General features: G+C 43.7%; 1 protein-coding gene and 1 long non-coding RNA gene across 7 annotated transcripts; one reads left to right on the top strand and one right to left on the bottom strand.

Moving 5' to 3' along the window:
* Positions 1–491: 491 nt before the first annotated feature.
* Positions 492–1,847, bottom strand: LOC138411944 (uncharacterized). The gene is made up of 2 exons (XR_011244438.1): positions 1,707–1,847; positions 492–1,050 (listed from the first exon to the last, which is right to left on the bottom strand). It is a non-coding gene; the product is annotated as an uncharacterized lncRNA (long non-coding RNA).
* On the top strand, positions 1,044–27,912 carry tbc1d4 (TBC1 domain family, member 4). 6 transcript variants are annotated; one of them, XM_069533678.1, is made up of 23 exons: positions 1,044–2,039; positions 8,721–8,849; positions 8,931–9,162; positions 9,318–9,562; positions 10,394–10,483; positions 10,874–10,978; positions 11,180–11,312; positions 11,440–11,531; positions 11,665–11,775; positions 12,378–12,500; positions 13,004–13,063; positions 15,049–15,266; positions 15,725–15,883; positions 18,298–18,455; positions 19,178–19,390; positions 20,603–20,764; positions 20,998–21,156; positions 21,302–21,402; positions 21,494–21,637; positions 23,387–23,546; positions 23,718–23,887; positions 24,467–24,643; positions 25,247–27,912. In XM_069533678.1, the coding sequence occupies exons 1-23, from the start codon at positions 1,641–1,643 to the stop codon at positions 25,475–25,477; spliced, it is 3,771 nt and encodes a 1,256-aa protein (XP_069389779.1). In that variant the 5' UTR covers positions 1,044–1,640; the 3' UTR covers positions 25,478–27,912. The 6 variants fall into 6 exon arrangements, with proteins under 6 accessions (XP_069389779.1, XP_069389780.1, XP_069389783.1 ...); XM_069533679.1 differs by lacking the exon at positions 15,725–15,883; XM_069533681.1 differs by lacking the exons at positions 1,044–2,039; positions 8,721–8,849; positions 8,931–9,162; ... (6 more) ...; positions 12,378–12,500; positions 13,004–13,063 and adding an exon at positions 14,677–14,816.

Here is a 27,912-nt window from a genome sequence, read left to right as displayed (position 1 = left end):
ACATTTTGGTGCAGATCAAGCTTCAGGGGCAGATCCAGAATTTTCATTTTACTTCCATTGATTATATTCTATGACAAACAACTTTTAGTTTATCAGAACACTTCTTATACTTCTCTTATGAAAAAAACAATCATTGGATATAAATAAATTGCTGAAATTAATATTAAGATTACATTTCCCTATTATTTAAAAGAATTACAACAACAAGTGTTTGTGTATTTGGTGGCCTGACCATTCTCTCCAGAAAAAAACATGAGCACTCATGGACTTGACCAGCAGTGAGAGGGCTTGGTAGCTTGCAGGGGTTTAGTGGCAACTGCCTCAGCGATGGAAGGTTATATATGGCAAAGCTACTATTTTGGGGGATGGGTGGATTTATGGCATTTGGTAGATGCAAGTCCTCTGGTGCATGAAGCATATCAGATGTGATTACAGCTTTCCAGAAACCATGATTCAGCACCGCCTGCTTACAAACAGATATTAGCCGAAGGTTTTTCCTCCTGTCTTTATTTACTGTAGAAAATATACAGACTGTAAATACCAATTAAAAATGTCTATAATTCAGAATTAGAATTAACAATGGATTCATGATACAGAACATATACGCAGAGAATAAATGGAATTAAAAATCCAAAATACAGTACACAGAGATCTTTGGCACATTTACATTCCATTCTTTTTAAGGAGTGTAAAGTTGGATTTGTGTTTATAGGTTAAGATTTAAAATGAGCAAAACTTTACAAGTTATTTGTGAACTTTCTTGGTGAAGTGTTGAATTTGACCATCGTGCCTCCAACAGGCCTCTGCTGTCCTGCTGTTACCTGGTGCTAGGGGGCCCTGGAGGACCATGTGGCCTGGGGGCTGCAAACACTTTCCACACTACCATGGAAGAGACTTTCCAGTTATTGTGCTGTGTTATTGGGGTTGAGAACAGGCGGGGCCTCCGTCCTGTCACGTTTCACACAGCGTCTCTGCCCTGCCCACTCTTCCAGCACATGGGATGGTTGGGCGGGTCGTCAGCGCGCAGACAGCCGCTCCACCTCCGAGGCGCTGTGGAAGAAAGGATCACACTTGAGAGGTTGGCGACCAACAAACATCAGTGTTAGTATTTTTAAGACATCGCAGACAAAACGAAAAGCGCAGACGAGCTTTGTGCGCAAATGGGTTTTTAGGCTGTGCGTAAAATTGCGTCGCGTCGCTGTGCGCGCTCAGGAGCGACGTCAAGACAAAATCAGACTTCCTCTGGGCGACTTGTGTTTACACAGGAGCCACGTCCAGAGCCACGTTTTAGCCAAGCAAGCCTGGCTGAGATGGTACAGTACTGGATTGTTTAGCGTTTGACTCCCTGCCCATGCAAACAGTGGAGGAGCGGAGCTGGGGCGCAAGCTACAAACCTTGCAAGGGAAAGTGTCCATCGGGGACGGTTTGGGTGGATTTGGCTAACATGGAGAGCTGGAGCTGATCGGGACGAGCACATGTTGTGCGTCGTGTTGTGTGAACTTTCACTGTGGATGCGGACATGGAAACTGTTGCAAACTAACCACAACTGCGCCTGGCTGTGATCTCAGGGAATGCTCCATCTGTGCCATCTTTTTTTTAAACCCTAGTCTTTTAGTCCCACAAAGCAGTCAAAGACAAACATGGACGCTCCGGATGAGAAGGAGAACAGTCCTCCGAGGTCGGACGGGAGGTTCACGCTGACTTACATCGGCTGGTCCTCGCTGGACAGGCGCACCACCCTGCCCATGCTGCCGTGGCTGGTGGCCGAGATCCGGCGGCGAGGCGAGAGGGGCGACTGCGGCCCCGTGGTGCAGCCCAGAGAGGTCCAGCTGGTGCTCAACCCCCCCTTCGTGCGGTGCGTCCCGTCCAGCAGCAACAACTCCTCGGTGTTCATCTTCGAGCACAAAGCGCAGCTCATCTCTCGCTTCATCCACAACAGCAACGATCTCACCTACTTCGCCTATTTGCTGCGGGGCCAGCCGGACAACCCCGAGTCAGACATGTCCTGTCACGTCTTCAAGGCCGGCGACCCCAACCAGGTAGGTCGGGCCTGTTCCAGCGCCCAGAAATAACCCCACAACACTCCCAGAGCAGCAGCTGTGCCAGGAGCAGTCGAGGAAAACACACAGAGAAACTCGTGCAGAATTAGTGGGGAAACTATTTCTGTCTTATGCTAATGAAGTTTTAATGACCCCACACACGCTGCTCAAATTTTCAAATTACAGTATCTCTCTATCATGTCAATGTTTTCTTGCATCTCTGAGGGTTTTCAGTTTAAAACTCTTATAAATCAACATGGTGTCACACTGAGGCCCACCCATGCACACACACACACACACACAGACACACACAGACACAGACACACACACAGACACACACACACACACACACACACAGCCCTGCCTCTTTCAGTGTAAACACATAACAAAGCCAGAAAGAAAAAAAATGTCCTTGAGGTCACAACTGTGACATTTTAATCTCAAACACAGTAGATTAGTCAATAGCCCAAACATGTTTGCTTTGGTATTAAGTATTTAGGCCACCGGTCAGTGAGGATGAACACCCTGGATTTTTTATTTTGGCAAAGTTAATCCATCCCTGTATTTCCCCCCCTTGTGCAGGGGATCAGACGTCTCTGCCTGTTCTGTGTGATGACAACAAGTCAAATGGCAAAATATTCAGTCAGCACATTTACATGCTGATCAACGTGCAAGCCTTGGGTAATAAACTGATATATGGGGTAAAGAGTCAAAAATCTGGGAGTCAGTGTAAGAAAAATCAGATGTGCACTCATGATTTGTGGTCATATACTGCACGTGCATGACACTGATGTGTGTGTGTGTGAGAGAGTTTCAGTAGAATCAATGCTTAATACATGTTCTCTCATGTTAATATAAGAAATCATGTAGTTTGGGTTTGTGCCAACATGCTCCTTGACTTGTTGTTACTCAACCTCCACCGTGCTACACGTGTTCACGTTCTTCTTTTTTTCCTGAGTGAAACAGGAAACCCTCACTCTTAATCTTGACACACAGGTACCATGTGTTGTGCGCCACGTTTTTCGCATCAAACTCAAACATGCCAACGTTGTATCATGTTTCCTGTGGTATGTGTTGGCCCTGCGCGAGACAGTGCATCCGCTATATTCAAAACCAAGAGCAGAAGAGGCAACAAGATGGAGGCAGAGGCTCTTTCGAGGCGCCTGCCACGGTTCCTCCTGTATACAGCAGTCAGAAAGGCATCTTGAAAATGTCCTCATCCAGTGTTATTATGCATCACAAACTGGTTTGGCAGCCAGCAGAGCCAAGGCACATGTTCTTGGTGGACCATGTGGAATGCATAGGTTATTCTATCAGCCCACTGCTGCCACACAACCAGTCAGTGTTGATGATATGATTATGTATCAATACAAAAATTTTCACTGTGCGTCTAAGGATTTGATCTCCCCCCCAACTGAAAACATTATAAAATTATAACTTTATTTCTGCGTGACGGGCTTGTTTTCAGATCTATTTTTGGCTGTTGACATGACATTGTACAAACCCTGTGGGAAGATGAGTGACACGATGTGAAAGGGTAAAATCAAATGACACACTCGGTATACAAAGAACATCGCTAAGAAAGTGAAGCCTATAAACACTGAATGTGCGTTTCCTTGTTTGCAAGGTTGGGCGATGAAAATCAAGTCTGTCTTCCTCAGCTTTAAATGTGACTTCAGTCCCTGTATATATTATATTTCTGACCCAGATGGAATTGGTTATGGATAAGGTGCAGCCGCTCAGCCATCTCCAGAATCTTCATTAGTGTATCCATGGTAACGGGACATATAGAGTATTCTGCCAGAGAAATATCAAACGCCGAAGAGAGTGCGTACCTTCGGTGAGACTAACCTTTTAAAGAAAGGTTTATTTAGATCTGCTTCAGAAAATGTTTATGGGTTTGGTTCAGTAGTTTCTGAGTAATCCTGCAAAAGACAGAGAAAAAAAAACACACGAAGAAAACTTCTTAGTGGAGCTCATTAACCATCCACTGTGATTTATTGTTTAATTACAACCTTTATTGCGGCTCAGAGTCGGAGATACTAATTCACAGCCCCAGTGAGACTCTTCATGGCAGCAGGCACACATTTAACACAGACTCAGCTCAGTTCCCTTGTCTGCTGGTAATACCCAGTGTGTTCCTGCACGGTGTGAGCCACCACCTCTGCTCAGACTTGGAACTGGACCTCAGAGGAATCTCTCCCTGCGTGACCCTCGGCTGACTCGCCAGCGCTGTTTGTCATCCAGCGACACGTAGTGACAGGGGGACACCTTCATGAGCAGACAGCAATGCACTTGACTTTTCCAAAGCTGAATTTGGGAAACAACTATTTGCCATTGAGCTAAGGTGAGGTAAAAAAAAAAAAGAAGTCCTGCTCTCTCTCTAGATCTGTGTGATTGTGAGACACAAAGCCAAACATGCCTTTTCTTCTGTTCTCTGGATCAGCCTGTTCTTTGCCACACCTGTGCTCACATGTATTGCGCCGGAGCAGGTGATGTGGCCGCGTCTTTTCCATTCGATTACCTTTGGCCTGGGAGCTCTGATCCTGTGTTAAGGCAACACGAGAGCTTTTGACTTGTTTTGTTTTCAGTTGGGAAACAAAGACTCTGTCAATCAAGGCGCCCAGTTTGTCCTGAGGTGCATGGAAAAGCACAGGGCAGGTGTGGGGACGTCACACTGTAGCTGCGGTGAGGTTCACATACAAATATTTGATAGCAGGAAGCTGCCTTCAGAAACAATCCTCAAAGAGCTGCAGGCACTTGAATCACGTGGACTGAAGCAGCACTATTCATTCACGCGAACACATAAACACATAAGTTCACTGTAACTTTGTACAAGAATTTTATTTCGCAAATGAAGATCAGCTGTAAATTTTGATTTGAACACAATAGACGAACACTTCCGCCAAGGCCCAACAGTCCCTTTGTGGGTTTTGTTTGGATCTGCACTGGATTTCACACACTTATAAATACCAGTCCCCTAAATATGCTTGTTTTTCTAAAATCAAGATCCATGAATTATTCTGAGAAAATCAAAGAAAGTATTGAAAATCCTGGATCCGCCCCCTGATCTGCACTTATTTACGCACAATTTAATTGAGTCTATCCTGATCCATGTGACATCCTTCCACCAAGTTGTGTGCTAATCTGTCCTGCAGTTTTTGTGCAATCCTGCAACAATGATGAGAATAATATTCTTTATTTATAAAGCACTTCTCAAAATCTACATTACAAAATGCTTCAGATGGCAACAATTACAACATACAAACAATCATAAAAGATCAAATTAAACCATGTAAAAAGTCAAAATCACCAGTTTTTATCTTCTATTTGCTGCGTAAGAACATCGATTACCTTTAACCTCAAAAGGGTTCAATCTTTCATTGCTTCTGACCCAACATGCAGACTTGTCTCCCTTTCCTCTGTCTCTGTGTTTTCACCCTTATCTTGTATTGACACAGTGATAACCTGTTTGTCTGAGAGAAGTCTAATTGGGCCTGATTGCAGATTCTGTGGAACCTCGCTGTTTCCCTTTAGTTTGGCTCAACGTTGCTGATAAGAGCAGCAGAACCACGTTGCTGTTACCGTCTCATCAGACACTATTAGGGCCTTTTGTAAAGGGAGGTTTGACAGGACCTGAGCCATGCAGCGCTCAGGACAATCCTCCTGTTTGCTTTCTCCTAAGCTCTTAAAGCTGTGTCCGCCTGCTGGTGTTGATATAGAGGAGCTCCGGACCTCGTGTCACTGATATCATTTCATAAAGCCTGGCAATGAGCGGAGAAAATTAGACAGCGTGAAGAAACGTTGGGGTGGGAGGATTTGTTTGAATAGATCTCCTGCCTGTCTGTGCCTGTCTCCAGCCGCAAAGTGAACACCTTCACTGGCTCTGTACTGGGGAGATGCACAAATAATTAATCAGATCAAATGGTGCCGTGGCGTCATCTTACTCATGTATAATCCAGCAGTTCCTAACACGGCGCTCATTTTCCTCCTCAGTGATAGCAGGGGCCAGACAGTGCAGCTGTGATTCCCGAGCCAGCAAGGCCTTCGAGTTACCTTGACCAAAGTAAAACAGTCTGTTCACACTGTGCATTCTGGTGACATGGTTCAGGTTATTTTGTTCCCGTTACTTTTAATTAAACTTTTTTTAATTGCTTTTCCAAAACAACCCAAACGAACAAAGAAACAAAGATCTGGATTGCTCTGTTTCCACAAAACCTGTAAGTGTTTCACTTTCTCGACATTGTTTGTCTTGTGCTCCAATTCTGTGAGTTAACACTTCCATATATTTCATTCAAAACATTCAGCCATCCATCCTGTATTGGCGGTTCTGCCTTGTGCAGTGGCAGATCTTGGATTTTCCTAAATCAGAGGCCATAAATGGGCCACAAACAAATGCACATGTACAACATCCATGCACACTGACAGTAAGGAGCATTGAAGTCATCCTTTGTGTGCTGTTAGCTCTATAGCTTTGAGCAAAGACACACATCAGGAGCTTGGGCCAGCGCCCCCCTGGCCCTGCCCCGGGATCCGCCCCTGGCCTTGTACCATCTCCATCTCTCAACAAATACTTGTCTTCTCTCTTGACACGATATCTCTACAAGGTACATTGTGGCCCAGGATTTTCAAGTTGAGGACAAAACTAGAACACATGGGAATGGTCTACTTTTTACTGCCGCACATTTTCTCTGTGTGAGATATCTCAAATAACTCCTGAAAAAAAAGAAACCAGCTAACACTTGGAGAATCGATGTCACAGGTCAGAGTTTTGTTTTGAAAGAAAAGAAGGCTTGAGTTTGTATCACTAACACCCCCCCCGCCCTCATCTCAATACAGTCCTCTGTCCGTGCTCGCCTGGAACCCTTGGGAAGGCCCGGACTTGGAAAACGGGGACTTTTTAAATAGCTCCTGCAGCCACAGCAGCAGCCGTATGACCGACAACCACTTAATCTCTGGATCTCACACATGAACCTGTGTGAACAGCAGGGACACTCTTTGTTGTTGTTGTCTTATTTTATTTAGTTTTTCCCACAATCCATCTCTTCCAGTGTGTCTGCCCTCTCACGTCTTTGCTGTTCTGGTCACAACTCTGAATTACTTTGTTACATAACTTCCCTCCCTAGTTCACATTATGAATATATTTGCACAGCGGCCAGTGTGCAGCTCTTATCGGATACAATACATGCACGCTGTTTGTTTTCACTGCTCGTTGTTGTCTTAAGCACAGTATTTGTCCGACCTTGGCTGTGCCTCTGCTTCCAGGCTCTTTTTTTTTTATTTCTAGAGCTGCCTTGCCAAATATTTTCCATGCCGCAGTGATTCAGTGCTCCCTGTCCTCTGAACCTTTCCTCTCCACTCTCAACTATAAAAGTGTCTCATGAGTGAAGGATTGACTGAGTTCTCGAGGATTTGTTAAGAGTTCACTCTGAGAGACTTTACTTTCTTGTATTTTGTTTTGATGAAACTTTGTTTGGTGCTGAGACTGTTTCCTGCAGGTGTTGAACGAGGTGCCAGTAGCACAGAAACGGGCTCTGTGACCTTCAAGTCTTTGTTGTCTTATTTTGAGTGTGGGTGTTCCCTCGTTGCCTTGGCGGCCGGCGACCTCTGACTCCAGTGTTTGGTCTGTCTGTTGTTTGACGAACTCAAATCTTATGCTGAGCTGCAAAATAAAATCCGTCCATGTGACTTGTTTATGCCATATAAACATATTTCTCTTGTTCTGTGGTGTCTGGTTTGTACATTGAGTCTACATCGTGGTCTGTCTTGGTATGGTGGCACTATTTTATTACCAGAGGTTATGTTTTCATCCCTGTCCTTGGGTTTTTTGTTGGTTTGTCTGTTTGTTTGCATGAGTTCTCAAAACTACCGGATGGATTTCCACGAAGTTCGGTGGAAGGATGCAGTGTGGGAAGAGCCCATTACATTTTGGTGGGGTGGATCTAGATCATGGGGCAGGTCCAGATCTGTAATGTTGCAAGAGTAAGAGAGTAATTCATGCATCTTGATGAAATAAAATCAGGTGCATTTAGGGAACTGATATCTATGATGGTATGGATTTGGTGCAGCTTGATTGAATTTAAAGGTACAGTGTGTAGAATTTAGTGATATCTAGTGTTGAAGTTGCACGTTGCAGCTGAACACCCCTCACCTCACCCTCTCCTTCCAAACATGAAAAAGAACCTGTGGTAGCCTTTTATTGTCATAAAAACTCAAAAGGTGTTTAGTTTGTTCAGTCTGGACTAATATAAAAAACATGGCGGCCTCCGTAGAGAGGGTCCCCTCAATGTAAATATAAAGTATTTAAATATAAAGGAGCTTTTCTGGGGTAAAGAAAACTATAAAATTCATACAATTTAGATGAAACAAACTAGTGAAAACATTATGAGAATTATTCTACATTAATAGTTCCCTTTAACCTAAATCTTACACACTGGACCTTTAAGAGATTCTAGTGCAGTTGCTGCAAAGGTCTTTTTATTTTTGCTTTTCCTGGTAAATATATTGTTACTGTTAATGTGATACATCAGTTTTGTTGAGTTCTGGGATTCTTGTGTTATTCAGCTGCATCCCCTGGCATTTGGTTCCACTTCCCTTCCCATTCTCTTTTGTTATACGTTTTCCTTTTCAATGTCTTTCCTATTCATCACATCCCCTCGTTGCTCTTGGTCTTTCCTCCAGGTCCCTGAGGTGATCAGCAGCATTCGCCAGGTGTCCAAATCTGCCCTGAAGGAAGATTCCAAGCCCAAACAGGAAGCAGACGAGGCTTTTTACAACTCCCAGAAGTTTGAAGTGCTTTATTGTGGCAAGGTACATCAAGTACAAGTTCAACTACTCGGTACATTTACATTTAACAAGGTCATTTCACAGATTTTAAAAAATAAATTCCAGGTGACAATTGGGCACAAGAAGGCTCCGTCCACCCTCATCGACGACTGCATTGATAAGTTTCGTCAGCACGAGGTTGAGCGCAAGCGCCTGCGGCTGCTGAACGGTCAGCGAGGGTCCACAGACAGATCCCCCGTGGAGTTCCTCATGGGAGGAGAAGCAGACCCGCTCTCCTCAGCTCTGAACGAGAATATGGAGTACCCTGAAGTTCCTGGAGTGGAGGATGTGACTGGAGGTAAAGAACTCAGATCCTGAACTAGGAGACGTTGTTGCATACAAGTGATACTATGGTCAAAGTGGGTTTATGGTGTCCTGGTGTACAATTATGAGTAATGTCTAACATTTTACAAATATGAGTGTATATAAAATCAGTATGTATGTGATGCACAGGTAAAGGCCTCTCCAGCAGTACCAGTCAGAGCAGCCTGCGAGGAGCGTTCCCCGAGTGCATCCTGGAGGACTCTGGGTTTGAGGAACCTCAGGAGTTCCGTACACGCTGCAGCAGCCTGGCGGGGAGTCTGCATAGGAAGCCTGGGGAAGGCGTCATCGTGGGCCCCACACGCCGCAGACACGCCAGCGAACCTAACCACGTTCAGCCATCTGACGCAGACAAGAACCGCACCATGCTCTTCCAGGTACAGGAAGTTGATTACAGAAAAGTTGTGGTCCATTGAGATGATCTAATCATTAAGTCCTGCTGTTTGTAGACTTCCAGTCCGTTGACTCTGAGGAGATTTATCATCACAGCAATGTTCTCTCAATAAAACATGTGGCTGAGTGATGTAATTCTCTTTGGATCCGCTCCAAGAATGTGCAGTACATGAGGTGTATAGGCAGAACTATAAACATTCTCCTTCGTCTACAAGATTGTTTTTTTCTTGCATCATAAATTGTTTTGAACTTGATCCTGTTTGTCACACCAGAAAAACCAAACGCTGTTTCACCTCAGCGCTCGGTTTTGCTGTCTGAACCCTTCCCTGCATGCGTTCAGTTCAGCCTGCGAGCTTGTCTCAGCCACAAATCATTTTTATGTGCACGTGGCTGGCAGTCATTATGTACGGACTCGCTCAGCCCCGTGTTACTGCTGCAGTTAAAGAGGCTGTAACTCCTGAGCAGAATTTGCGACTGCTGAAACCATGCGGCCGCCACTTCATGAAAAAGCATGCAGGCTTGTGCGTCGTGCCCATTTCCTCATGGAGCTAATTTTAAAAACTGGAGCACAACGCTCAATATGATACTCCACATAGCAGTCAATTATGGGAAAAATCGTTGGTGCACACTTGTTGACCTTGATTTTTTTTTTGGGGGTGTGTGTGAGTGTGTGTAGGTCTCGGAATAGTCGCAGCCCTTGTCATGAGATACTTCTCTTGATATATAGTCTTTGCCTTAAGTTACACCCATGATCTACCAACAGTATGACGATGTTGTTGATGTGTCAGCTCTTGCATGAACGTGTGTGACCACAGGTGGGGCGTTTTGAAGTGAACCTCATAAGTCCAGACAGCAAGACAGTGGTGCTGGAGAAGAACTTCAAAGATATCTCATCCTGCTGTCAGGTCGGTTTGTTTTAATATTCACACCCAAAGCTTTTCTCTTGTGTCTCTGCTGCAGTTCTACTCAGAAGATGAGCTCACACTAAATTGATGTAATTTTCTCGATGCACTAATCTGCAGTAGCGCTTTTTTTTTTGTTCAGTGCTTAATTTGGCAAATGGCAAATGGCGTTTTTATCAGTGATGGAGAAATATGTTCTTTTTACTGCCTGATGCAGCCCCATTTCTTTAAAGGCACTCCCTGCAAAAAGATAATGTAGAGTCTAGTGTGAGCAGAGAAGTTGTTATATTCATTGAATCAAAAGTGGAAAATGGAGAATGTTCTATAATGTATCTGTAATCTGTGTAATGTATATTTAAATATATTTTCCTGTTTGTCTTGACTTTGACTCAGGGTATCAAACAGACCGACCATTTTGGATTCGTCTGCAGGGACCAGTCGGAGTCTGGGCCCCGTCATTATGTCTGCTACGTTTTCCAGTGTGCCAGTGAGTCCCTGGTGAGTCGCACAGAAGGCATAAAAGAAAATTACTTCAGCGTTTTCTCTTAGTCCCCGATCACACCTGGTGCTCCAACAAGAGCAGGATAATTTCACCTGTCAGCACCACACCTGTTGTTTTATTGGTTGGGGAATGTTATCAGACTTGTTGCACAAAAAAATCCAAGCTTGTCTTGTCCTCTGTGTGACTGTGTGTGTCAGGTGGATGAGGTGATGCTGACCCTGAAGCAGGCCTTCAGTACTGCAGCAGCCCTGCAGAGCAACAAAACCCCGATCCAGCTCTGTGAAGCCTGCCCCATGCACGACTTGCACAAGCTCTGCGAGCGGATTGAAGGTTAAGCCACATGAACCCAGTCACACATCTAACACCTCTCCCTGGCCTGACTCATTAATATATTGATGCGTGGTCTGTTTCGCTGAGTTGAAGCGGGATAAAAGAGTATTCCTTTTTCTGTTTGCAGGTCTCTACCCACCCAGAGCAAAGCTAGCCATCCAAAAATATCTGTGCCACCTGACGGACAAAGAACAGGTTGAGGTCTTTGAGCGAGTTCAGGTGAAGTTTAGAGAAGGCGCACTTCTTTTACTGAAAATCTAGTGCCATGTTTTTTGGTGGTGGATTGATAAAAAAAAATCTTGCGTCATTTTTACATCTGGAGTTTTGAGTGTTTGTGCGTCCATGTGTACAGAGACTGAAGCCCGGGTCAGACCAAGAAGATAATGAGCTGGTGATTCTCCACCTGAGACAGATCTGTGAAACCAAACAAAAGACCCACCTCCACATCGGAGAAGCCCCTCAGGTAAACACATCATTACATTTCTCTGTTGCAATAGCACAGATGACCCTTCCACAGATTCTCAGTCCCAGAGTAAAATTTGCAGTTTTACCTTAACTTCACCAGAGACTTTTTAAGGACATTTAGCAACCTGAAATCTGAGAAAAGTAAATTCAGAGGTGACAGGAATGTATTTTTTGTAGAGTATAATTTAACAAAGAATTGAATGTGTCTCTCTTCCTCCTTGGAAGTATTTAAAATAAGAACTTCCTTGTCATGTCATCTCAATTTTCTAGCTTTTGTTTCCAAAAACTGAATGCATAGTGTTCCTGGACAGAGCTGAGTAGGTTATGCATTGATTCACCGTCTCATGTTGCAAACCTGACGTTTGAAATCCGAAGGTCTGGTGGATTATTACTTCATTGTGATCTGGCCTGAGGGGCGTTGTATGTTAAATGTTATCTAACGTGGCAAAACTCCAACAACCATCAGCCTCAGGCTCTTTCCAGTTGCCTTAGCCATGTGAATAAATATAATACTATAATACATAATTATTTTAGTCACATATTAATAATTATTTCTGAGCTGATTTTTCTCCTCTCATGTGCTTTGTTGTCGTCTGACAGAACGCAGCGAACAGCGCAGCGGCAGGCGACGGTGCGGCCTCCAGCAGTCGCTTCAAACTCGACATTCTTAAGAACAAAGCACGCACCTCCCTCACCAGCTCTCTGGAGAATATCTTTGCACGGGTATGTTTTATTTTTCTTAACCACCTTTTCTCACCCGACCCCACATCTTGTCTTAATTTGATTCCCTGCTGTCGTCTACACAGTTTCTCCCCGTCTCTTATTTCTTCAGCCCAGACAGACGATAGTTACTGTGCACCTTCACTCGTCCTCCTCTGTCTTTGTATCAGTCGCAGTTAATGTGTCACTGTCATCCAGGGGATTTGGGGTGACCCATATCTGCCAGTGAGACAGCAGAATGATTACCTAGTAGAAGAACGCGGGCAGTCTGAGACCTCTACTGCCATCTGTTATTGTCTCACAGACTTAATGTTATCAAGTCAGGATATATGTGACCTTTTTAACTGTTGCCATTGAAGATTTTCTAACTGTATCGCTGCTCCCAGAAAATCATATTGTCATGAACAGAAAGAAAGTGGTTGTTTAAAAATGTTTTATTAATAAATCATGTTTTTATTTATCTGTTTATTCCTTTTTTCTTATTGTGTAACCTCCTCTGTCACCAGGGTGCAAGCAGGATGCGAGGCCGCTTGGGGAGCATGGGAAGCATCGGCAGCTTCGACAGAGTAAGTGCAGTCGAGAAGGAACCGGAGAATTCTGGGAACTTGAATCAGCGGACTCTGGGAATTTTCACCTTTAGCTCAGAGGCTTTTAAAAGCATTTCATCTTCCAGCTGTCACATTCAACTCTTTCACTTTTATCAATGTCAGCAGAGGGAGGCGGCCAACAGAGCCGTTCTCACACATGATTTTAATCTCACACAGTTTTCCTGTTGAATCTGCGTCGGCCTAAAGACAGATTCGTGCAGCATTGGGGGGGTTTGTGTGTTTACAGAAGTGTCAGTGAACCATTTGGTGTCGTTGGTTCCACTGTGTCACTGCTGTGCAGAATGTGCAGTGAAGGTGTGATGTTGTCCCACAGACTCAGTCATGAGACTCCCTGTCAGTCATGATGGGGTTAAGAGTACTGCACCGATTTCCCTCACAACAGCATCAGACTCACGGTTAATGGTTTATAAAATTATGAGCTGAGAAACGGTCGGGGTGGATCCAGGATTAATTTTTCACTTTCTTTAGTGTTGTGAGATCTCTTAAGGGCATTTTCCAGGGTAAAGAAAACAACAATTCATACATTTTTGATGAAACACACTCGTGAAAACATCATGAGGATTATTTTATATTTCAATTTGTGCCAATTTCACACTGTACCTTTGATTAGTGAAAATAGTGACAAAAAGCGTGACGAATAAGATAGATAAGAAATACAGAAATATAATGATATTACATCCAGAAGAGGAAAAAAAACCCACTGTCAACAGTCTTTGATTTGTAAAATCTGTGGAGTTTCCCCTTTTAAGAGGCTTAAATCAGTGAAACGCACCCAGACATGAAACAGACAGACTCCCAGCTTTTCACGACTCTTACTTTGCATCTGTCTTGTTATGTCATATTTCCGCCAAGTGAGGGAAACAATTCACAACTCAAGCCATCAAGTGGCAGCTAGAAGAGATGGGGGGGGTTTTAAGAAGCTGCTACACTTCTTACCAGATACACCAGCTCTGGCTTTTTACAGATTTATCAGTGAGACCCTGACAAACACATCCCTACTTATGAAGAGCAAACAGTGATAATTTCATACACAGCCTGTGCAACTCGAAGATGTCGTCTGTTTCTATGCAGAATCAACAATTATTACATTGCACAATATGTGTGCAGGGACTCGACGGCTTCATGGCTCATCTTTGTTATATTCTGCCTTGTTGTGATAAAGTGAGTGAGTTGTCATCTGGAGGTTTGTGTCAGGATGTCGATGGTCCACCAGGAAATACAATTCAGGATATGCAGTTCTGCATCTGCTGAGCCGTGTATGTCTTTGCTTCCTCTTCTTTGCTGTGTCACACAGCACAACGCGCTGCACGAGTGTCTGAGCCACTTCGTCTCATCGGAGCTTCCTCAAATTACAATAATAAAAACAAAGACAGTCAGCTGACGGTGCAACAGATGAGCAGACCTTCTGCAATTTTTATTTCTCTATGTATTTTGATAGAAGCTGCACAATGTGTCTCTGAGTGTCTCCTATCATGTGGTGGAGTGGAGTGGGCGGTCTCTAAAAGCATGATGGGAGGGGATTGAAGGGTTTTCATGCAGAGTTGAGTTGCAGACACCCTCCCCACCAATGGCGTGTGTTGCCTTGAGTCACAGGACGCCGTCCATTAGAATACAATAGATGTGGGAGTTGTGTACTGCCAGGCGTGAGGCGACATTGTTGAGTGGAAAGTTGAACCTGGAATGAGTCTGGCTGTGGGGTTTCATTGGTTTGGTGAGTGCAGACCTGTGTGTTGTTTGGCTTCGAGGATCTGACGCTGGAACTGAATTTCTCGCTGTGTGTGGTTTGTGTTTAGACACATCGAATGATTTTCATGTAGAACTGAATATTTTAATTTGGGTTTGATTATGTGTTTTTTTAACTGCACAGTCAGATACATCAGAAAATTACACACCACACATTATTTTAATAATATCTCTTACTGACATCTTTCTCTCTTCCACAGCAGGATGAGGAGTCTCCTGGTCACTCACCTCCAGGTTCTCCTCCCGCCTTCCCCGATGATGACCCGGAAGCCGGCCTGCAGTTCCGTCGGCGCGCCCACACCTTCAGCCATCCACCTGTGAAGAAACGCATCTCCTTCGAGGGTCAGCCGGCCTGTCAGAGCAAACAGGCGCCGCTCCGCAGGCAGCTGTCTGTTGCCCCAGAGCTGCTGCAGAGCAGGTAACGGACACTTTGCATCACAGTTTGATCAGTCTCTTCTCCATTTCTCGGGGATGCAGAATTTGCTTCTCTTTAGAAAAGCTGCAGGAGTCGAAGTTTTGCTGAGTGAATTGTGCCAAAAGTTTTCCACAAGGATGAGCTGTTGTGTTTTGTTTGAAGACATGGCTAATGCTAACTTTGCTGAAGAATCCAGGACCTGTTGGCTTCTCTTTCAGTCACTAACTAAATATTTATTTGACCTTTGATGCACACACAGACGTTGTAATTTGTCTGCAGCACTTTGATCAGTCCTCATCTCTTTACCTCCTGCTCCGCTCTCCTCTAAACAATAGCATCACACGTTTCCTGCCTCTGTTTTGATCCCTCACGAGTTCCTCTGTGCTTCGACCAGAAGGCTTTTTTCTTTTGTATAATGTTTGTTTTTCATTTGTGCGCATTTACATGTTCGGCTCGCCCAGTCCCGTGGCCGTCTCGAGAACGCGCAGTGTTTCGGAGAGCGAGTCCTCGGCCTCCTTCAGCCTCCCCTCCTCCTTCTCTGCTCCCACTTTCCTGAAAAGCTTTTACCAGGGCTCGCTGGGCTCCCTGAGCTCCCTTGCAGACAGTGGGAGCTTCAAGAGGTGAGAGGGGGCGCTCAGACGAACCCCCCTGCTTAGACCCAAGGGCACCGGCCAGAGAAATGACAGATGAGACGGGTGGGGGGGACGGACTATTCGTTGCCGGAATGTTGGCTGTCAAACATTTTAACACTCAGCTTTTTTTTTTTTGTCCCTGTATCTTCTCTTCCTGTCTATCACCAGCAACTTTTTATTCGCAAGTTTCCAGCTTGTTTTTCTCCATCGTCTCTGCAGCTGGAGCCGCCGTCTCTCTTCTTCGCTCAGAAGTAGAAGGGGAAGCTGATAAACTTCCCTCTCCTGTTGCATTTGCATGTGAACGTGAATCTTTGTTTGCACGGCAAAACTGTTTTTAATCTGGATTTACAGCCTCTAATATCAACACTTCACACTTTTGCCATCACTTTTCCTGACCACCGGCATTCACTGTGCTGTAGAGCTGCTACACTAAACATCATGTTGATTCATTTCAGTGATGTTTTATTTTGAAAGCTTGCTTTCAATGTTCAGCTGCACTAATCAGTCAACTCATATAATATCTACAAACAGACTGAAGTGGATTTTTGGAGGTTGATACTGGTACCGATATTGGGAAGGAAAAAAATTACCATTATCAATATTTTGGTTAATATATGTAGTTTATAAAAAAATGGCAATGATTCTTAGATGTTAATATTATTATTGTAATTAGTTAAAACTTTATTATCAACCTTAAATGAAAATTATGGCACTTGAATTAAGAAAATTTAAATATTTCTTTATTTAAAATACAAACATAAATGCACATCTTTTCCATGTTTATTCTGTAAAATAAGAAAATGACAAACATAAACGGCAAAACCAGTATATCTGTGAACAGCTCACATCAGCAGATGATAAATCAGTCGGACTGCAGTAGTTTGGCAAACATAACATACTGTGGTGTGCCTGGTTCAGATCTTCTCTCCTTACGCTGCCTCCACAGGGCCTGGCTGTGTGGATGGCAGGGAAGTAAAGGTCAACATTTCCATTATAGATGAGGTTCAGCCGAGTCGACCAATTGTAAAATGTTATTTCCACACGACAGCTGTGCAGCGTCCTGAGCTTTTTTAATCGATAAAGCAGAAAGTCTTTTTCAGTGCACGCTTCCTGTGAAGATGAATAAAAGCAGGTGTACAAGACAAGATGTTGCAAAGCCTTGACCTGCTGGGTATTTAATTATGAACATATCAACATGTTTGCAAGGAGGTTAGTTTTCTGTTGCACTATAAATTTAGCCCCGGGACATTCTTCCTGACTTGACTGACAGAAAAACACAATATGAGGTAATGCATGGTGAATGTGCAGGACAGAAAATTGTGCAGAAAATTGTTGTGTCAGTGACATTTTCCCTAAACGAGAGGTCACTTCCTGTTTTTCCTCATGATCAGACGGACACTTGTGTGCTGACCGAGCTTTGTATCTACTGTAACAATCAAGTTTACTTCAGTGAGTGACACAAAAACCTTGTTTCTTTAACAGAAGGAAATTATTGAAAATATAAATGATTTAATTTCTTGAGAACATTTTAAACTATTTATGTTAGTCTTCAAGATAAACCATATTTAGTGGCCAACACTTCAACGTATTTATTCATACAAATGCATAAAATAACAAACATGGTTCACTTTTCATTGACTCGTCATTGCAAAAAGAATGTAATGTTTTCTTTCTCTTGTCCCTGTGCTTTTTCTTGACTTGACTCTTAATATACCACAAATGTAAAGATTGCTAATATGCATAATAGTGGAGCTGTATGTTACTTAACTTCCTGACTCATTCACTGAAAGCAGCACACTTGAAGGATGCAAATAGCAGTTTGACTTCACTCACATGTAAGAAAAACACTTAACTATGGCTGTTGTGGTTGCACCATCAAAACTGTCCCTTTAAGATTCGACTGAGCTCTGACCAAATGTTTTGCTTAATCCTATTTATTTTAAATTCAAGCTCTGCACACAGCAACAGTAACCCCACCAGCTTCTTCACCAAGGTTTCTTGATTACTAATAGAAGCAACTTCTCTTGCAGACGACGGAAACGCCTGCATGTGCCTCAGCTGTGGCAGATGTTTGTCGTCCTGTTACACACTAACTGTGAACTGCTGCTTCATTAACATGGGCACTGGGAATCAGTCAATACCTGGCACATGTGTTTCAGTATGTTTAAGATTCATCCCGACCGCTTCTCATCAGCTTTGATGAGAAGCTTGTATAAGGTTTCCTGTGTCAGAGATTAGGTGTGTGTGTGTGTGTGTGTGTGTGTGTGTGTGTGTGTGTGTGTGTGTGTGTGTGTGTGTGTGTGTGTGTGTGTGTGTGTGTGTGTGTGTGTGTAAGTAAGTAAGTAAGGGCTAAAGAACAGTTGATGTAAGCCGACACCTGACGCTGCCGTCCTCTCTCGTAGCAATGGGGAGGGCAGGAAGAGGACCTTGTCTGGGTGCAGCAACGACTCGGTAGGCGGAGGTCTCACACTGACCCCACGCAGGGTCTCCTGGAGACAGAGGATCTTCCTGAGGGTCGCTTCGCCTATGAACAAACCATCTGCATCCATGCAACACCAAGGTCTGGTAACACAATCCCTCCAACAGCTCAGACGAGACACAACATGATGCACAATTATCTAATATCTAGCGCTTAATTATCTACAAGTGCATAGAAGAGTAGAAGGCAGGAGGAGCGCTTGATTTCTTTTTTTGAAACATAACAATTTATTGTTAAATGCATTCATGTGAAAATCAGTAAAAGTAGAAAGAAAAAGTATTTTCACACTTCTTCGTTGTAGGAAAAACACTGACGAAGGAGCTTGTGAAACTGATCCTCCTCCCTGTTCCCATGACCTGTTCATTAGGCTTTCAGCGTACCCAGGGAGTCATAGAGAAACCTAAAATCATCTAATCTAAAAACATGTTGGCAAACCAAGTCTTGCTTTTTCTGATTTCATTTTCTAGTTATCGCTCTTTTAAACAGAGCAGTGATGCACTAGGTTCAAACAAATTAGAATGAAAGTGACGATGCTGCAAAGAATCTGGTGACGTGTTTTCAACAACAACAACTGAGTCTGAACAACCTAAAATAAATAAAGCTCCTGTCCTCATATGCCCCAAAGACAGGTTTGCATTTTATTTGTCTGTATCCAAAGAGCTTTACACAAATTATACAGTGTTTCCCCTTTAATAGAACAGACCATTCCACCAGTGATCCCCCAAAACTATTTTTTCAATAACAAAACAAACAAATGATAATGTAATACTCTCTGTTGATGTTTTATGCTTGTTGTGTTGTAGATCACTCCGATGCCAGGGAGCTGCTGCCTCTCTCTCCTCGCAACTTGGTCTCCGGTCTGGACCCTTTGGGGCGTCCATTGCCGTCGACGGGGGTCCCGCTGTCCGGGGAGCGGCCTAAGAAGATGGCCGCCGACTACCGGACCCTGTGGAAGACCGCCATCCACCAGCAGATCCTTCTGCTGCGCATGGAGAAAGAGAACCAGAGACTGGAGGGTAAGCATCAGTCATTACTGTGCACATAATAACTATGAGAACACGAGGTCACATGAACAACAAACAGGAGGAACACAATGTCTGCAGTCTTGTTGTGATTGGATTATTTGATGTTCAGTGCATTTGTTTATGTGCAGACACTGGTGGTTTCCACTCTGTGTCATGAGGCTGCGGCTGCTCACACTGGGTCTCACTGTTGATGTATCTGCCTGTGAAGATATTTATTACAGCCATTAAACTTTCCCACTCACTCATCACGACACGCTCTCACACTTAAAGTCTTGTTGCTAACTGAGGCTTTATGAGTGTGGACGGGGACAGAAGCCTTTAACTTTTCATTTCTGTTCATGGTCAGAAGTGAAATGCTGCTGGTTGTGGTGTTACACAGTGACACACATTTGAACACATGCAGAAACTCAAACATCCATGAATTCAGTGGATGAAGTGCATGAAACCAACTCTTCTTCATGGGAAAACCTGTGTAACAATGTTAATATTTCAGACTTCAATAAAAGGACATGCTACACAGCACCATTTGTAAAAAACACTGCCCTCTGCTGGCTCAAGATATTAATGGTCAACTCCAGTCCCCCCCTACAATTCCTCCTAACAGGAAGTTAAAAAGAAGAGCAGGAATAGGGAGAAGATGTGGAGAAGTTGATTATCTACGTTTTTATATTAGCTTGTCGTCTTTATGATTCTTTGTACCAACACATCTTTTTCCTTTTGTTTGCTACTGTGACACCAATGCTGGTCTGAGAACCTAACTGTGAATAACACTTTTCAATAGAAGGTAAGAGATATAAGAAGGAGCTCTTGGGATGGACGTCAGATGGTTTGCATGATTCTGGGTGTTGGTTTTTAAATATTGTTTGCATGTTCAGGGAAGATTGTGCTTTATGGTATTTTTGTTGTATCTCTCTTCGCGTCTCCATCATGTTTTCAACTTAATAAAGATGTTGATGTTAATGTGGATATTGTGGCTTGTGTAGTCTTCCCATGGCAACTGGTGACGTAAGATGTTGTTATTCAGCTACTAAGGCATAAAAAAACAAAACAGAAGGACTTTGTGCTTTTCTAGTGCGGCCTCCTTTGCTGGTCTTGGTTTTCTGGGACGACAAGAGAATCTTATCTGACGAAATGACGTTGAATATGTTCCTTTCATTTGTTTCATCCCCTTCTCTCTTTTTTCGGGTGACTGTCGCGCTGCAGCGAGCAGAGATGAGCTGCACATCCGCAAGATGAAGCTGAACTACCAGGAAGTGGGCCAGTGCTCCAAGGATGCACAGGCATTGTGGGAGAGAAAACTGACAGCCCCGGGCCGAACGACGGTCCTGCAAGACAAGGAGGAGGTGTATCACGCTGTCTGCCAAGGTGAAAGATGTGTGTGCACGTGTGTTGTTCTGTGCAGGAAAGTCAGAGGAATGAGACGTGAAGACGTGATTACTGATGTACCAAAACACATGTGGGGTTTTCAATAACCATATGAAGAGGTGGATCCTGGGGCACATTGTTGGACATATAATAGACCCTTCTGAGGCCCCCTTTATGGCCCCAATTTAGAAAAATCCTTACTCCGCCACTGTAATCTTTGTATTTGTGCACAGGTATTCCCAAGAGCAGGCGTGGGGAGGTCTGGCTGCTCCTCTCCCATCAGTACCGTCTGCATCACAGACTCCCCCAGCGTCAGCACTGCCCGGACACACCCTACCAGGACCTCCTGAAGCAGCTCACCGCACAGCAGCACGCCATTCTGGTGGATCTAGGTGTGCACACGATTATAAATAAGGACGAACTTCAGCCTCAGCTCTATAAAATAGAAAAATCGTATTATTGGCTGAAGGTGTCATAGGATTATTATATGAAACTGTTGAGGAACATTGAGTGAATATCTTGTGTCCCCCTCCTCAGGCAGGACCTTCCCCACCCACCAGTACTTCTCAGCCCAGCTGGGAGCAGGGCAGCTCTCGCTCTACAACCTCCTGAAAGCCTACTCTCTGCTGGACACAGAGGTACACACTGTGATCCTGTTGCCCGCAGTAAATCACTGTAAGGCCACAGTGTCGGGTGCGTCATGAAAAATGGTTTCTCTGTGCCGCACAGGTTGGCTACTGCCAGGGAATCAGCTTTGTGGCTGGAGTCCTGCTGCTGCACATGAGTGAAGAGCAGGCCTTTGACATGTTGAAGTTCCTGATGTACGACCTCGGCATCAGGCGACAGTACAGACCCGACATGGTCTCTTTGCAGGTCAGTGGATGGATGGGCTTCTTTAACGGTGTGTTCGATTTTTATGAATTACTCTGTGGAAACAAAACTCCCACATGTCACTCCTGCAAGATAATTCAGGGTTTAAGATATGTATTGTTTTCAACAGACTTTTTTAAAATAAACTGTTTGATTAACATCTGTCCTCTTGTTCATGTGAAAGGATTAATTCACTCAACATTGAAGCCACCTGGATTCTAAAAAAGATGCAAAATTAGGACTAAAGGCTAAAGAGATTAAACAGTAACGTATATTTTCACCAGTATTGCTATTTTTCTTTTTGAAAAAAATGTGCAGAGTAAAGTAAGCATTGGAGTTCAGAATTATACATTATTATAAAATATATATATAATCATGTAAAGAGTCAGCACATAGTGATTTAATTGGAAATTTGTTTTTTCTTTTTCAACTGTGCGACTGCCCACAAAAGGTCCTCTGGCTATTTTTGCCTCTGTCGCAGTGTTGGTGGAGGTGATAATTCAAAATGTGATAATTCAAATGTTTTTATAGGTTCCATTTACATTATAAAAATAGGGTTTAGGTTTAAAAGTACTGGAATTACACGTAAAATGTTATCACCTCTGCGAAGGAGGTTATGTTGTCGTTTCTTGTTTGTTGGTTGGTTTGTCAGCAGGATTACATCAAAACTATCGAAAGAAAGTGCAATTTAAATCCTTTAGTTAGTGCTTTATTGACATTTTCACTGATTTCCAAGGGAATAATTCATGAATCTTGATGGAAAGAAAAACTGATATCTGTGAGTGTCAAAGTTAGTGCAGGTCCAAATAAAAATATGTATCTAGCAGATTTAAATGTGGTTTCATATAGTTTCATTCTGGTTTTCAAGGAGCTACAAACCTGTAACTACCACCAATGTGTAGCTGAGATTATGTAATGTGCCTTATTTATAAGGCTTGTTTGAATTTACAGTCAGGCTCTGGTGGAGCTCTGTGCTCCACTGAGTGCCGTTCTAGTCCTGTATGTAAGTTTATAACCTATTTACTGGACTCTTACTGCACTTTGAGTTTTTATCTCTCATCTGCCTGCTGTAAAGAGCCCAGCACGCCTCCCTCACCTCTGTGGGCTGTTAGTTATCCACAGCAAACAGTAGTGGAGTGTCTCCACCTCTTCTTGAAACCACACCTGCCTGCTCTGTTAGCCTCTGTTAAACATCAGCTCACTGGGCTGAAATCCTCGGCAGGCGTGGTAATGTTTAATCTGCGTCAGGTAAGCATTTAGCCGCGCTGCCAGATCCTGCTTCTCCCAGCAAAGCCGCAGTTAAAGTTTTCTCAAAGAACGGGGGACGTTTTTGTTTTGTTTTTTCTCTTTGTTCACTGGTTGAATACGAGGACGTGGAGGTATTACTCTTGTTATATCTGGAAACTTTACGAGGAAACTGTAAGAGTGATAACAGTGTGGCTCGACCTCACTTCTGCTTCTCGTTTCTGTTTGCTGTGCATTTCATTGCTGCCTGATCACTGTCAGAGTTGTCAGAGTGTCAGTACAACTCATCAAATTCTTGGCCTTGGTATGTGTCTGAGCAAGTCTGTAAAAACAAAAAACATGACACAGGTTCATTTGACTGCAAGTATCATTCTCAGATTGCCCTTTAAACTCTTCTGTCCTGCTGATCCAGATTTTCCAGTTTTTGTAGCCGAGCATGTTTTGACCTGTATGTGTGGTATTCGGTTTTTGTGTTTATGTCTGTGCACACTGTCCGTGTTCTCCCAGGTTCAGATGTACCAGCTCTCCAGGCTGCTGCATGACTACCACCGAGAGCTGTACAATCACTTCGAGGAGCACGAGATCTGCCCCAGCCTCTACGCCGCGCCGTGGTTCCTCACCCTCTTCGCCTCACAGTTCCCCCTCGGCTTTGTGTCCCGCATCTTCGGTATATTTTTAGAACAATGGCTCCTGTGTTTCCTTACACACACACACACAAATGCTTGTCAGCACAATACAAGAGGTTTATATTTAAACAGCCTTGTAACAAGTACAAACTTAAAGGTGAAATGGGTGAAATATTATTTTTTTATTTTTGTGTCTTTGTGTCTTTCTTCAGATTTTGTGTTTGCCCAGGGGACTGAAGTGATCTTTAAAGTGGCCCTCTGTCTGCTGAGCAGCCATGAGGGGGAGATAGTGGAATGCGACGGCTTTGAAAGCATCGTGGACTATCTGAAAACTACACTTCCCAACCTCACTCAGACGCAGATGGAGCAGACCATTGCAAAGGTACAAAGTGCAAAGTTAATATGAAATACGCTCTCAGGTTTCCCAACAATAAAGCCCAGTGAGCCGTGTCAGGGTAATCCACGCTGCATGATTTGCCACCGGTTAAAAGCTGCTCATGTCTTGAGACGGTGGAAAATGCAACTGATAATATTCTTACAGTGCAGTTAAACTGAATCAATTTCAAAACAAAGCAATAAACCTATTTAGTCGATACTCTTCATTGGCTCTGTCAGATCCGATGCTGCACAGTGGAGAGACGATCAAAACGACATATGAGGCTTTTTATTTTCAGATTTAGTGCAAATAAAACTTAATTATCAGCATTTATATTTAATGTGTATTGACAGTATATAGGAGAGAGATGCTCTGCTCGTGTGCAAGAGTGTGGATACTGGACCCGAGCCCGTCAGGACCCTACGGGCTTGGCATGGGGAAAGAAATTCAAAATGATATTCATACTCGGGTCGGGGTGGTTAACGTCAGCTGGGCGATGTAAATAAACAAATTTCCTTGGACATTATAATATCATGGTCTATAATGATTCATTGCTTGATGGCGTCTGTCTCCCCGTGTGACCAGGTAATGGAGATGGACATCTCCAAGCAGCTTCATACATACGAGGTGGAGTACCACGTCCTTCAGGATGAGATGATCGAGGCCGGACCGCTGCCCGACGACTCTGACCGGCTCGACAAACTGGAAAAGACGAACACTCAGCTGAAGAAACAGAACATGGACCTTCTAGAAAAACTTCAGGTAATCAAGAGAAACATAAATCTTTTTTATCTGCCACCAACACCAGTGATTTTGGGAAACAGCAGCAGGTTATTTAAACAAAATTAGAAATAGTGTATTTTATTTCAAAGCTACATCACTGAGAGAAGTTATGAGTAAATGTGGGGATTTCCCTCTTTTGATGAACTGGTGAGTTTACACATCCTCCACAGCTGCCACGGGTAGTGTCTCAGACTGCCCGTAGATGGCGCTAAAACATAAATTAAAAACAATGAAAGTGATAGAGAGACAAAGGAATTTACTGCTTTAGATATCCAAATATTCTTATGTCACTTTGATCACTGACATGTAGATCCATGCACAGTCTGCATATTAATGAAGGTCACAGAGCTGATCTCTGATCAGACAAAGAAAATTTAACAGACTCTTAGAATCCTGGTGATTTCAACTTGTTTCTTTATCAACACAAGCCTCTACGTTAACGACAGTCTTCTTTGGTTGCACTTTATTGTCGATATTTTGAAATAGGATAAAGAACAAAGTCACACTGCTAGTTGCTGCTGGGTTGAAAATCTTTGTATCACCCCCTGAAATTTACTGAGGTACATGGTGTGTGTCCTCCAGGCTGCGCGGCAGAAGATCCAGACGCTTGAGACCAGCGTGGAGAACTTCCTTTCTCGGGAGAGCAAAATGAAGCACACGATTCGCTCTCTGGAGCAGGAGAGGGCAGCTCACCAGAAGACCATAGAACGCATGCGCTCGTGCCTTCCCCCCGACGCCCTGACAGATGTGGAGATGACCCAGATCAAAACAGGACCCAACGGGAAAGCCAAAACTGCAGCCAAGAAGCCCTGATGGCAACCAGGGGGCTGGCTGGCTGCTCTGGGCAGACGCTCAGAAAACAAAAACTGAAGTGAACAAACGGAGACTGCTTAAGTGGAGGGCTGCTCAGCTCCTCTGCTCTTGTTGTGCTGCTGTTGCTGCCGAACAAGAGCAGTGGTGGTGGCGGCGTCTTGTAAATGTGCGATGGCTGATCCGAGAAGCGCAGCCTGTATGGAAAAATATATAGGTGTTGTTCGTCAGCAGATAATAAGAGTGGTGGGAGGATGGTTTCAGTCACATTAGCGAACAGACTGTTCCACCAGGGCTGCTGTTCATCTTTTTCACTGCCAGTTTGGAGGTGAGATGCACAACATCCCTCCCTATTCACATCTCTTGGTAATCACGGGGACATTTTCTAAGTGATTGACACAAGTGAGCAATGTGTCTGCCTCTGCAAATCTTTTTGTCACTACTGCCTTCATGTATTTACTACCAGTAGCAACACAAAGCAGGGAACAGAAGGTGCCTGCTGTCAAACAATCCTTTGGACCTCAGGTTCAACGTATAGCCAATAACAGTGTGTGTGTGTTTGTGTGAGTGTGTGTGATGGAAACTCTGCCTCAGGCTAATCACATGACTTTGTTATAACCTTTTTATTCACTTGAAATATTTGTGAATGTAATTCCCCTCCAAAGATCATTGTGAATATATTCTATTCTGCTTTTCTCCACAGAGGCACCTGGGCACACGTCTTCCATATTTCTTTTTTAAAACTTCAGCCGCAGTATCTCACAGCTCATTTCTCAGCACCGCACCGTCACAAGAGATTCAAGTCTTTAGTACTTGCACTTGCTGCTTTTTAAGGAGGAAGTGTTTCTTCCGAAGCCTAGGCAGGATGTGATGTCGCCTGTCTTCTCAGTTTCCTGTGTGACTGACCGTGGTGTCGCCTCGTTGCAGAACCACAGAGGCAAGAGTTCACACTCCCCCAGGAGGCGCTGATAAACAGACGAAGGTTGAGGGGCCGTCTGAATGTAGCTTACATCACATGCTCCAGTTCTGAAAATCTTTATGACTTTTTGTTTCTGTCGGCCCGAGATTTGACAGAACGTCTCTTGCTGAATGTGGGACGACGAGCAGCTAGAGTTGCCTGGCTCGAGATTTGAACCCAGCGCATATCAGCAGTTGCATTGATTTCTGTCACATGTACAAAACTTGCAGTAAAACTCAAGGATTTTACTTGAGAAGCGAGACTGCAAGAATGTAAAGACATTTCAGTTTCCTGCAGAGATACAAAACACGAGCAGTGAACTGGCTGAGTGAACGAGCAGACAGTTTATATTAATATAAAGAGTGTCCCTGGCTCTCTCCTCAGTTTTGTTTTATCCCACCTCTGTGTCTGACTCACCATTACCAGGTCTTGATTGAAAGCAAAACAGGCCCATGCTTTCAAAAAAAAAACCCCGGACATTAAAACCAAGGTGATGTCTGTCAAGTAAAAAAAATTACTTTCTCACGTCTGTCAGACTTCCTGTCCTTGGTGACGAGTTGTGGTGACACATTTATGTCTAAAACTTTTATTCTCTGCCGTGCAATGCAACATGTTTGTGTTCAGCAGTCATCGCGTGTTTTTTTGCATATATACCCACAGCAGTTGTCTGCTCTCTGCAAAGATACGCGAGCTAATTGACTCTTAAGTTTGATAGGTTGATAAATGCGGCCTGACGTTCCCTATCAGGCGTGAAAGGCTCTTGTGGTAATTGAGGTGACGCTGTAAAAACTTGGCACCAAACTTCTCATAAATAATAGAGAAACGGTGGCCTCCGAACAGCAGGGATCCTCTCAACGCTTCAGGAAGTGAAACATATCAAACGACTCGTTTTGAAATCAGTTGAAGGATACGTGGGACACACGCCTGCTGACAGCTTTCCTACCTTCCTTCTGCTCACTTAAAGTATTTGTTCATCACAGAAATTAACCATTGAACCAAAGATGTGGTTGTTGTTTTTTTCGAAAGTGAACGGATGAATGAAAAATGAAAAAACATGCCGTGATGTGTTTTATGTTGAATGCGATAACCCCTTCGTCACTACACCTGTTCAGCCTTCTTTAGGTTTTTAAGGCAAAAGCTTGAAAGAAAATACCAAATATTGGTAGTAAAAACTTGACACTAAAAAAATCTACTTGTATAATCATTATTACATGATGTTTTCTTCTTCTTCAGCCTATTCAGTAGTGCCAAAACTGAATGTTGGCCTTTCTTCTCCATCGAGCGGAGACAGGATGTCATTTTGACGATTTCTGATGTAAAGCACTTGGTTGTAGTCAGTGAAGGGTCTTTATTTTAGATCAGGTGCTCCGAGTCCCGACTACTAAACAGTGCTTATATCACTGTGTTTTCAGACTGTCATCACCAGGGCTACACACAGGAAGTGTCATGAATACTTCAATAAACCTCACCTTGCCTTGTT

This window comes from Paralichthys olivaceus, chromosome 10 (genome assembly GCF_024713975.1).
Source record: "Paralichthys olivaceus isolate ysfri-2021 chromosome 10, ASM2471397v2, whole genome shotgun sequence".
NCBI classification, from domain to species: domain Eukaryota; kingdom Metazoa; phylum Chordata; class Actinopteri; order Pleuronectiformes; family Paralichthyidae; genus Paralichthys; species Paralichthys olivaceus.
This window is presented reverse-complemented; position numbering and strand designations above follow the sequence as displayed.

Coding starts and splice junctions, on each gene's coding strand:
- tbc1d4 (XM_069533678.1), top strand. CDS start 1,641: ATGGACGCTCCGGATGAGAAGGAGAACAGTCCTCCGAGGTCGGACGGG. Junction 2,040..8,720: donor AGGCCGGCGACCCCAACCAG/GTAGGTCGGGCC, acceptor TCTTTCCTCCAG/GTCCCTGAGGTGATCAGCAG. Junction 21,403..21,493: donor ACTCTCTGCTGGACACAGAG/GTACACACTGTG, acceptor TGTGCCGCACAG/GTTGGCTACTGCCAGGGAAT.